The sequence below is a fragment of the Phoca vitulina genome, unplaced genomic scaffold (genome assembly GCF_004348235.1).
Source record: "Phoca vitulina isolate PV1807 unplaced genomic scaffold, GSC_HSeal_1.0 scaffold31, whole genome shotgun sequence".
NCBI lineage: Eukaryota > Metazoa > Chordata > Mammalia > Carnivora > Phocidae > Phoca > Phoca vitulina.
The window spans coordinates 1,156,522-1,169,255 of NW_022589734.1; the positions used below are offsets into that span (position 1 = coordinate 1,156,522).

Below are 12,734 nucleotides of genomic sequence, written 5' to 3' on the forward strand. Positions count from 1 at the left end.
TATTTTTAAGTATAACCATTTTAATTTATGCATGGTCTGGCATCTCAGGTAAATAGATTTGGAAAGCTATTCAAAAAAGGAAAAAAAATTCTATTGAGCAGCTATTTGTGATCTAAAATACTCAAATTTCCATAAAAGTAGTTTTCTCATTTTCAAGGACTAGAAGCTAGAAAGAGGTGGCATATTCAGATAATTGTTGTCTAGCAAATGTCATCAATTTTTCTTAACATACCTTCTGCTGTGTGTTGCAATGTGACCATCACACAACGTACTCGGAGATCCAAAATGAGATCCTGGATAGTCTGTAACATGTCATTAGGAATTTCAAGGGCAGTCAACGATTCATAAGTAAGCCTGTGAAAGAGCCACAACAAAACAAAAGTGAGCAGAGTGGGATCTTGAAGCAATTCCTGTCATCAGTTTAGCTAGCCTATGGAGGCTGTAAGTTACAATACTATATTGAAAGCAAGGGGAAAGTAAAACCGTAACAGGAATTATAATACAACAGTAACACTGAATTAAACAATAAAAAAGATGCACATTCAGTATGACATTCTCATCAAACATAAGCACCAGGAAGGTTTAGGAGTTTAGGTGCTATATGATAGAGAGGAAATACTGGAGGCAAGAAGAGTAAAATTCTTTGTTGACTATGTTAAAAAATCATATCCCAAACTGAATGCGTTGTGGGTTTTTTTTTTTTCAAAAAGACAAAAAAATTTTTACCTGTTTTCAGAAGAATGTGTCCATATTTACCTTATGGTCTGGATGACATGAGCAAGCCACTGTCCTGAGAGCTCAGACTTCACCTCCCAGCCTCCATACTGCCTCACTCCACACTCTGGGATGCTGAGTGGGAGGAGGGCTCCACGGATCAACTTCACAAGACACTGCATTACTTCTTGAATCATTTTCTAGACAATGATGAAAGTAAAACTGCATTAAAACTCATTAATTTGATTAAATCAACTAAAGGAATCAGCCTGAACAGTGATGAATAGTTTGAATGTAGATAGTTTTCTAGTAACTTTGGTTGAGAAAACCTTATCCTGTGAAAAAGTCTACATACTTATCCTTAACTTACCTTAAAATCATTTTGTCTTTGCCTTACATTCTTTGATCTTTCAATTTGGCCTGATTTCTCCGCAGTCTTAAAAATTAAAAAAGCAAAATCAAATATATTAGTTGTCTTCAGATAAAAAGAAATGCCTTAGCAGTTGTATATAAAGAGAGCATAAGATATGGTTGTAACTTGACTGAATGTTTAAGACATAATCTAAGTTTCTGATTTAAAAACAGACTTAATTAGAAAAACTTTCTTATTCCAAAAGGAAGTTATTCATTTTCTTAAAACCTTTAAGTACAATTTCCATTCCATAAATAAGCCTAAGAATTAAGTTGAAATTGCCTTTTTTGTAGGTGAATTTCATGTGCCATGTTCATCAATAACTGTATATGGTTAAACCTAAATCATACCCACGATTAGCCTTCTCAATACTATTTCTCATTAGCTAGTATAGAAACAAAAGGAAGAGTAAACTCTGGATTAATGTCCAGGAATCTTAGGCTCTCCATTCCCTTCCCTTAAACATTTATAGATAACCATTGTATTTGGCATTTATTTTTAAAAAATTATAAATCACTATTCTTTCAGGGATTTTATAGTCTAATTTAGGAGAGAATATATTCTAGAATTAAATTTTTATCTGTTTACTGCTAGCCATATTTTCCTTTGATACTTCTTTCTCCTTAAAGTAATATGTGGAAGACTACATTGATTAAAAGAGAAATCTATTCAACTGGATTTCAGTTAACCTTTTACTCCCAAATTTTCTAACAGCTAAATATTACCATATAAAATGCCTAAGAAGGGTAAGCTTAGAAAACTTTCCAAATAAAAAAATAATAACAAAATGGTACGATGAAAAAGAAAATTCTGATAGTTCACTAACATAATACGAAATTATCCTTTAAAGTTAAAATGCTTATGAAATTATTGGATAGAGACGTGTCAAGAGAACTTTCAAGTTAACAACAATTGACTTCAAGCTAATTTTGAAATACAAATAATGTTATATATATTTTTGGTATAAGCTAGAGAAACAGTGTATAGAGTTCATTATGATGATGAGCATTTCTAACATGAATGAGCAAAAGAAGGGTAAGAACAAAAACATCAGACATACCTGATAAAAAGTGGTCAACACACACATATATACATACCTCTTCAGGCTCTAATTTACATTTATTTTATAATTTTATATTGAACTATATTGCTTTTATCATTTTTTTCTTTGTAGAAACGCACTTTTGCTTTTCCAGAATCGAAGTTTAATTGTTGAAAAAACTAAACCTGAAATTCACCTCAGTAATAACTCAGTAAGCAAATTCCTAAATTCATTAGGCAACAACACTCAAAATTCTTTGTACATGAGGATTTCACTTAGAAGCTGATGTTTTTGTCCCTTTATTTTTAAGACAAATGAGAAGTAACTGAAGTGTTTTAAAGCAACAGTGAGAAGTGACTGGAGGGGCTGATATTAGGAGCACAGCCAGTTAGAAGGATACTACACTCACCCAGGTGAGCAATCACAGCGTATTAGGCAAAAGGAGGTGGAGCATGAACTCATGTAGATGGCTTAGCTACAGGCTTCCAAGGCAGAGGTGACTGAGCCTGGTAATTCTACTGGGTGTTTCAGTGAGAAAGGAGAGATGTCAAGAGTGACTCCCATCTGAGTCATGACCACTCAGGTAAGTCTAACTGGCCCTGAATGTCTGTTAGCCTACTTTCTGTTTCTGTCAAAGTGTGATGTTCTGATTCAAAGTAACACTTCAGGCAATATAGTGGCCTACGAGTAGAAAAGCAAATGAATGGCCCCAGGTTTACTGAGGTGATAAATTAATTAGCTATTCTCTAAGTAATGCAGTTTGTCAGGTCTTAGTCTTAGGCACTTTTTTTCTCTATACACTCTAATTTATTCTCAAGGCTTCAAATATCATTTCTATCTAGTGCCTTCCTATTTTGGATTCTGCACTCAATTCCAACATGTGTGTGTAGGGGGAGGAGTTTCCCCTCAAAAACAAGGAATTCTCCAGACACCAGTTGGGTGGTCCAACAATTCAACTCAATTCTAACACAATCTACTTGGAGATAACGTCAGATCCCACAAGCTAAAGGCTCAGTCCTACAAGATTTGCACCCCGCCCCCCAACACACATGTAGATGCCAATCTCAAGACCAGGTTGTCACCTATGCTTCTGACCTATTGGCTACAGATTGGAGGTTCCTATAATTCCCTGCATGGGTTCAAGTAATTTGTTACAACAGCTCACAGAACTAGGAAATGTGTTTACCCACTAGATTACCAGTTTATTATAAAAGGATGAAACTCAGAAATGGCCAGGTGGAAGAGATGCATAGGGCAAAGTATGAGAAAAGGGTGCAGAGCTTCCATGCCCTCTCCAGGCAAGCCACTCTCCCTGTATCTCCACACATTCATCAACCTGGAAGTTCTCTGAACCCTGTCCTTTGGCTTTTTATGGAAGCTTCATTACATAGGCATGATTGATTAAATCACTGGCCACTGGCAACTGATTCAACCTCCAGCTCCATTCCCCTCCCTAGAGGTCTGAGGGTTAGACTGTAAATTCCAACCCTCTAATCACATGGTTGGTGATCCAAGCAATTAGCACCCTCATCCTTAGGTGGAGACAAAAGTCACATCATTAACGTAACAAAAGACCTTTCCCACTCCTCACTTGAAGAAATTCCCAGGGTTTTAGGAGCTCTGTGCCCAAAACCAGAAGACCACATATATTTCTTATTATAAATCACAACGTCACACTTCCAAATTTATATCTCCAGCCCTAATTTTTCCTTTGAAGCCCAGATTTGAATTTCGGATTGTCTACTTCATGTCTCTTCTTGAATAACTCACAGTAATCTCAAACTCAATACATTAAAAGTACAAAACTGGTATTTTCCTCCAAGCATGTTCTTCAAAAAGTCTATCTGGGTTTGTAAATGGCACACCTACTCACTTGAGAGTCCATTTGGTAGCTCTATGTTAATTCTTGTCCTCATCCTACTCATCTGATCGATCCATCAGTAAGTCTGGTCAACACTACTTCCAAAATACAAACAAAATCTATCATTTTCTCTCCAACTCCACTAACAAAACCTTAACCCAAACACCATCATTTCCTGCCCAGACGGCTTTAATAGTTTACCCACTCTGACTTTTGTTCCCTGCCAATTCATTCTTGAACAGGTAACCAGAGTGGTCTTTTTTAACACCAAAACTCTGATCAGATTACTCCACCAGTTAGAGTCTATCTGTGGCTTCCCACCATACTTGGAATACACATTCCTTACCATGGTCTGTAATGAAGCCCTGTCAGTTGGTCCCTGCTTCCTCCTCTAGCCTCATCTCCTGCTTCTCCTGATACCCTAAGCCCACTGCTTAGTATACTCTGAATGTTTTGACCTTCTTTCTGTTTTTCAAATATGCCAAGCTCCCTTCCTTGGTTTTGCAATGTGCTGTTGTCTCTTCCTAATACATTCTTCTCCCTGATTCCTTGTGTGGCTGTTTCCTTCTCATGCTTCAAGTTTTGGTTTCAATGTCATCTCCTCAGAGAGATCTTCCCTGACCTCCATCCCATCTTAGAACCCTATTTGTTTCTTTTATAGCTGTTAGCAAAATTTAAGATAAAGTTTTTAAAAATTGATTTTGGTTCTGTCTCTCCAGGAGGGGAGAGGTCATATTTATCTTGGTCACTATTTTATATATTTATATATTTTTAAATTTACATATGTATGTGTTACATGTACACACATGTATGTGTGTGTGTGTATATACAGTACCTGTCACATAGTGTGTTCAGGATATTCAATAAATATTTGGTGAATGAAGGATCACCCATGGTTAGAGTTCTTCAGGACCTCCTGGGATATATTTCAGAAAGCATGATGGCCCTGAATACTACTAGGTTAATTTCAAGGTCTTTAAAAAACTTGAAGTCCTGGGTCTCCACATGGCTAACTGACCCTTTGAAGGAGATCTGCCAGGCATAACCCTATGATATATTCCTGAGAAGTCCAACAGACTCACTGCTTCTCCTGGAGATTTAAGATAACAAAAGGGATAAGCAGAGGTTTAAGAATTTCCTGTGAATACTGGGAGTTGGGAGGACTCCTGTAGGTGTAGAATTCAAATGTTGCTGAGGAACCCAGCACCCACTGTGATGTGAAGAGGCACAGAATGACACTGGAATTCTACACTGCAAAATCTAAGTTAAGGACATTGTGATGGTTAATTCTACATGTTAACTTGAGTGGGCCATAGGGTGCTCAGATATTCATTTAACATTATTCTGGGTATGTCCGTGAGAGTGTTTTTGGATGAGATTAACATTTGAATTGGTAGGCGAAGGGAAGCAGATTGCCCCCATTAAGGAGGGTGGAACCCATCCAATCAGTGGAAGGCCTGAATAGAACGAAAAAAGGCTGACCCTCCTTCCAGTAAGGGGGAACTCCTCCTGCTTAACTGCTTTGAATGAGGACACTGAACTGAAACACTGGTACTTCCTGGGTCTCGAGCCTCTTGGCTTTCAGATTGGAACTACACCATGGGCATTCTTGGGCCTCCAACTTGATGACTGCAGATCTTGGGACTTGTCAACCTCTATAATCATGTAAGCCAAACTCCTTTTGTAAATCTTTTCTCTTTATATACACAGTTGGAAGCAGAATCAACATCCTCTTGTTTCTATTTCTCTGAATCCTGACTAACATAGTGCTGGTTTAGTGTGCTGTGGACAAAGGGATGGAGCTCTGAAATAAAGGCATAATTGTCTCAATAAAGAGTCAAGCCAGGATAAAACTGTAAGTATACCAATTATCAGATGGTGCTTTTCTAATTCTATCTGTCACAGTACCTAATACTGAACTTTGTGTATAGTAGCCTTGTTTAACGGGCTAGTTATTTCATAGCTTTTTGTTCTAAATACTTTTAAATCAAAGAGTGAAGATCAATTTTTTAAAAACATCATATCAAAATCAAAACCAAATTTTGCCCATTAAACAGGTGCTAATGAATGCATGATGACATCTACTAGACAAAATAATTTATAAACTTCAAAGACTGGTCTCCAAATATATAGAAATTGGAGAGGGCAGGAATTAGTTTTAAGGCATACCTCTTGAAATTGTTAATTAAAAAGCAGTTACTTATCAACATATTGAACTATATCAGTTGCCCTATTTTTAAAAGGAAATCTAATTTTGGAATATAAAGTGCATTTTAATTTACATACTATGAGTCATACAACTTTTAAAAATGTTGATTACTAATGTTTAAAAATTATTTGGATGCTTTAACATTTTTTACTCCAAATTATACAATATTTAAAATATATCCAAAGGTGAGATCTCAACCTACTATTAATCATTTCGTTAACTAAAAACCTTAACTCTTTCCTGCACACACAGACCAAAACTACTTTGTGGTAAGACCAACGGCTAGATTTCACTGTTTTGATTCACATATGTTACTTCACATGGGCATGACTGGTTTGAAGAACTATTTTTTAAACTGTTGGAAACTCCATCTAAATCTTTAACGGATGGGCTCTTAATAAAGCAAAATAATTCTATAACTAGAAAAAAACTTACAAGTAAATTTTGTTTAAATATTACAGAGCTCTCTTATATGAGCTTAAATACCAAATATCAAAGCCTTGGAACTCTTCTCAGTTTTAATTTAATTAAGTTTCTGGATTTCACAAGTAGCTTGATATGGTGGGCACACATTCCTAACTCCTCCATTCCCTTCTACTACCCTTCAGTGTCTTTCTAGCTTTTCAATAGAGGATAACTAGTTTAAAAACATGTCCAAATCTATATAGTGAATTACACTCTATTAATAATTATTACTATAAACTCTTAAAAGCTTACAAATACAGATAGGTAGAAATACCATACGCATATCCAACTCAGTGCAACTAATGTTTCACTAAAATATCCCAGATAAAAAACTTAGGAATTTTATGAACTCTAAAAAGACTCAAGATAAGGCAACTACTATCCTTATGTGATAGGCCACCTACAGCAACCAATCTGGAAGGAAGAAACACTTGACTGGAAACAAATAACTAGGTTTAAAATCCATTTCCTAAGGTACTAATTCTTTTGATGAGTATATCCGTCTAGACATTATTCAATATGACTATAGTAGTTCAACAGTCCACTATTTCTTTTTTTTTTTTTTAAGATTTTATTTATTTATTTGACAGAGAGAGAGAGAGCACACAACAGGGGGAGCCGTAGAGGGAGAGCGAGAAGTAGGTTTTGCACTGAGCAGGGAGCCCGATGTGGGGCTTGATCTCAGGACCCTGGGATCATGACCTGAGCCAAAGGCAGACGCTTAACCGACTGAGCCACTACCCAGGCGTCCCAACAGTCCGCTATTTCTTAATGCTACTAAACTTTATTCCCTGAACACCTATTATGTGCCAGGCCAATGAAGTTTTAAATACTGGAATAAACATTTATTCCAAATAATAAGAGTAAATTTTCATTTATCTGCTGGACACTGTTATAAGCACTTCACTGACATTAACTTGTTTAATTCCCAAACCTGACCTTGCAACCAGGCATAGAGTAGTAAAGTTATTTGCCTCAGGTTGCAGCTAATAAGTGATATATATTGGACATTTCTATTAAAACACTAAAATTAGTGTTCTGTAAGAGGGCTGTGAACACATTCAGTCAAGGCACTGATACGGAAGCATCTAACCTTTCCAGTCCTCATGAGCCCTCAGGATTAGAGACAGAGCGGATAGGAAGAGGAAGTTATGACACGTTACTGGTTGCGTGGCTGTTCTACACCATGGCAGAGGGCAAGAAACCCAAACCTGTCCTCAGCATAGAGAGCCACACAACTCTCATGCAGCTGAGAGGAAGAAAATGCAAATGGATGGAGACATGTTTGAAAGCAAAATGTTGAGAAAACTTTTTTCAGGACACCAGAAAAACTGAAATTAAAGCATTCACTTCCTCGGATTGGGAGGAACTAAGATGGTAGCATACTAGGGGGACCCTAGGCTTGCCTGGTCCCTCAAACATAACTAGATACCTATCAGATCATTCTGAATACCCAAGAAATCAACCCAAGGACTGACAGAACAAACTTCTCAATTAGAGGGAGAAAAGAGGCCAAATCAAGGAAGATAAGAATTGTGGAGGTGTGATTTGGGGGTAAGGATCACGGGTGCTGCAGAGGGGAAGGAGCCCTACTCACAGAGAAAGGAGAGAGAGAGAGAGAGAGTGAGAGAGAGAGAGAAAGAGTGCACCAGGGAAATGCACAAGGCGATTACTTCCCCAAAGCCATTAGCTGGGAAAATGAGAGGGGCTGGAGAGGGGCTTTTTGTGAGTTTCTGCAACCAGTAGGGCTCAGAGACTGGAGTTCAAAGGTCAGTGGGCTTGGCTGAGATAGAGACCCTACTCCCTGAGAGAAGGCAGGCAAGCAGACAAGGGCAGACAGCACAATCTGAGGATCACATAAGGTACATGGGGTAGAGACTGTTCACTCTTCTTGGAGCACATCTGTGAGAGGTGGCATTCACAGAGACACTTCTTGGGGGACAAAAGAGCTGGAGAGTGCCATTTCTTTCCCCCATCTCTCAGCATAGGCACAGAGACACCTGCTGAGGGCAGAAAACCTGGACACTGGCTGTTTAGCCTGCTTTGCTCCAAATCCCACGTCTCTGCACTCTAGCATGACTGCCCTTCTCAGTGAAATCTGCATCTGTCCCAGGGCAGCGAGACCCTTCCCCAGAAGACTAGCTCAGGTCCCGCTACAGCATGACCTTAAAGTTTGGAGTTTTAAAAGTCAGCAGGCTTGGCTGGGATATTACCCAAAGTGCACTGTGCTGCTCCAGGCAGGCAAGCAACTTGGAGACAGACAGAGAGAAAACAGCGATCTGAAAAACACCTGGGATGCACAAGAGGAAATTATTCACTCTTCTGGGAGTGCTTCCCTGAGAGCAGCAAGCATAGAGACCCCTCTCTAGGGACAAAGGAGCTGGCTGGCACCATTTATCTCCCCACCCCTCAGCATAAACCAACTTCAGTCAACAGCACAATGCCAACACTGGCTGCCGAACCTGCTTACACCAAGTCCCATTCCCTTGCATTCTGCTGGTACTGCTTTTCTCAGGCAAATGTGCCTAAGGACCAGGGCAGCGGGCCCCTTCCCAGAAGACCAGCACAACCCCCTGCACACATCACGTCTACTAACCAGAGTTCTGAAAACTTCACTTGTAGTGGAAATAGCATCAGGTCTCATTTAACAAGCAGACCAGAGCACACCTAGTTAAAACTTACCACACTCTGGCCAATGTCCAAACACTTCCAAACGCAGTAGCCGAATGCATGCAGCATACACCAGAGACACTCCCTGAAGCATGCCCTGGACATTGTATGACCTCTTCTTCATAAGGCTCTCAAGATCAGGAAATACAACAAGATTTTCTAATACAGAAAAAGAGACCTACACAAAACACAGACAGAGGAATTCATCCCAAAAGAAAACACAAAAAAAGGTTACAGGCAGAGATCAAATCAAAAGAGATATAAGTATATGCCTGATGCAGAATTTAAAGCAACAGTCATAAGCATAATCGCTGGGCTTGAGAAAAGCATGGAAGATATCAGGGAGACTCTTACCACAGATATAAAAGAGTTAAAAAAAAAAAACAGAAATGAAAACTGCAATAACTGAGATTCAAAACAGACTGGATATAATGACCACAAAGATAGAAGAAGCAGAGGAACGAATAAGTGATATAGCTAATAGTACAATGGAAAATAATGAAGCCAAACAAAAGAGAGAATTATGGATCACAAGAATAGATATAGGGAACTCAGTGAATTAATCAAACATAAAAACATTCATATCATAGGAATCCCAGAAGAAAAGAGAGAAAAGTGGGCAGAAGGTTTATATGAGGAAATAATAGCTGAAAACTTCCCTAATCTAGGGAAGGATACAGACATCCAAATTCAGGAGACAGAACTCTCCATAAAAATCAACAAAAGCAGGCCAACACCAAGATATACTGTAGTTAAATTTGTACAATATAGTTGATAGAGAAAAACTCCTGAAAGCAGCAAGACAAAAGAAGTCCCTAACTTACAAGGGAAGACCCATAAGGGTAGCTGCAGATCTCTCCACAGAAACTTGGCAAGCCAGAAGAGAGTGGCATGATATATTCAATGTGCTGAATGGGAAAAATCTGCAGCCAAGAATACTCTACCCAGAAGGGTTATCATTTAGAAAGAAGGAGAGATAAGGAGTTTCCCAGACAAACAAAAACTAAAGGACTTAATGACCACTAAACCAGCCCTGCAAGAAATATTAAAGGGGACTTGTTGAGTGGGAAGGAAGGACCAAAAGTGACAATGACTAAAAAGGAACAGAGAAAATCTCCAGAAAAGACGACAAAACAGGCAATAAAATGGCACTATATACGTATCTATCAATAATATTTCTGAATATAAATGGACTAAACGCTCCAATCAAAAGACATAGGATGTCAGAATATACAAAAAAAAAAAAAAGTCTCATCTACATGCTGCCTACAAGAGACTTATTTAGACCCAATGACACCTGCAGATTGAAAGTGAGGGGATGGTCAGTGGAATTCTATCAAACTTTAAAAGAATTAATACCTATTCTTCTGAAACTGTTTCAAAAAATAGAAACGGAAGGAAAACTCCCACACTTATTCTATGAGGCCAGCATTACACTGATCCCAAAACCAGACAAAGGAGAATTACAGACCAATATCCCTGATGAATATAGATTCCAAAATTCTCAACAAGATACTAGCTGATAGGAACAAAGAGTAAATTAAAAGGATTATTCACCACGACCAAGTTGGATTTATTCATGAGCTACAATGGTGGTTCAATGTTCGCAAATCAACTAAGGCGATACACCACATTAATAAAAGAAAGGACAAGAACCATATGATCCTCTCAATAGATGCAGAAAAAGCATTTGACAAAATACATCATCCTTTCTTGACAAAAACTCTCTGCAGTGTAGGGATAGAAGGAACACAACTCAATATCATAAAAGACACAAAAAACCCACAGCGAGGAGCGCCTGGGTGGCTCAGTCAGTTAAGTGTCTGCCTTCGGCTTATGTCATAATCCCAGGGTCCTGGGATCAAGCCCCATGTTGGGCTCCTTGTTCAGCGGGGAGCCTGTTTCTCCCTCTCCCCCTTCTGCTCATACTCTTACTATCTCTTTCTCTCTCTAATAAATAAAAAATAAATAAATCTTAAAAAAAAAAAAAAGAAAAACCCACAGTGAATACCATCCACAACAGGGAAAAACTGAGAGCTATTGCCCTAAGATCAGGAACATGACAGGGATGTCCACTCTCATCACTGTTGTTCACCGTAGTACTGGAAGTCCTAGCCTCAGCTATCAGACAACAAAAAGAAATAAAAGGCACCCAAATCAGCAAAGAAGAAGTCAAACTCTCACTCTTTGCAGACGACATGATACTCTATGTAGAAAACCCCAAAGACTCCACCTGAAAATTGCTATAAATGATACAAAAATTCAGCAAAGTCGCAGGATATAAAATCAATGCACAGAAACCAGTTGCATTATTGTACAGTTGCATATTGTTGTATTACTATACACTAACAATAAAGCAGAAGAAAGAGAAATCAAGGAATTGATCCCATTTACAATTGCACCAAAAACCGTAAGATACCTAGGACTAAACTTAACTAAAGAGGTAAAGGATCTGTTCTCAAAATCTACAGAACACTTATGAAATTGAGGAAGACACAAAGAAATGGAAAAGCATTGCATGCTCAGGGGTTGGTAGAATAAATACTGTTAAAATGTCTATGCTACCCAGAGCAATCTACACATTCAGTGCAATCCCTATCAAAATACCACTGACATTTTTCACAGAGCTGGAACAAACAATCCTAAAATTTGTATGGAACCAGAAAAGACCCCAAGTAGCCAGAGGAATGTTGAAAATGTTGAAAATGAAAACCAAAGCTAGAGGCATCACAATGTCAAGCTGTATTACAAAGCTGTCATTATCAAGACAGTATGTTAATGGCACAAAAACAGACACATAGATCAATGGAACACAACAGAGAACCCAGAAACAGAACCTCAACTCTATGGTCAACTAATCTTTGACAAAGCAGGAAAGAATATCCAAGGGAAAAAAGGACAGTCTCTTCAACAAATGGGATTGGGAAAATTGGACAGCTACATGCAGAAGAATGAAACTGGACCACTTTCTTACACCATACACTAAAATAAACTCAAAATGGATGAAAGACCTAAATGTGAGACAGGAATCCGTCAAAATCCTAGAGGAGAACACAGGCAGCAACATCTTTTATCTCAGCTGCAGGAACTTCTTGCTAGACACAGCTCCAAAGACAAGGGAAACAAAGGCAAAAATGAACTATCGGGACTTCCATCAAGATAAAAAGGGCTAATGGACACCATAATAAGACAATAATACAATAATAGTAGGGGATACAATAATAGTACAATAATAGTAGGGGATGTTAACACCCCACTTACAATACAATAATAGTAGGGGATGTTAACACCCCACTTACATCAATGGATAGATCATCTAAGCAGAAAATCAAAAGGAAGCAATGGCTTTGAAAGACACACT

At 38.3% G+C, this 12,734-nt stretch overlaps 1 protein-coding gene across 4 annotated transcripts in view; it reads right to left on the bottom strand.

Moving 5' to 3' along the window:
- EXOC2 (exocyst complex component 2) overlaps positions 1 to 12,734 on the bottom strand; it is a 260,110-nt gene that overhangs the window by 123,008 nt on the left and 124,368 nt on the right. For all 4 annotated transcript variants that reach the window (XM_032424947.1, XM_032424944.1, XM_032424945.1 and 1 more), the window contains 3 exons: positions 1,085 to 1,150; positions 757 to 914; positions 233 to 354 (listed from right to left, as the gene is read on the bottom strand). In XM_032424947.1, the coding sequence (XP_032280838.1) occupies positions 233 to 354; positions 757 to 914; positions 1,085 to 1,150 (346 nt within the window). The remainder of the gene's footprint in view (positions 1 to 232; positions 355 to 756; positions 915 to 1,084; positions 1,151 to 12,734) is intronic.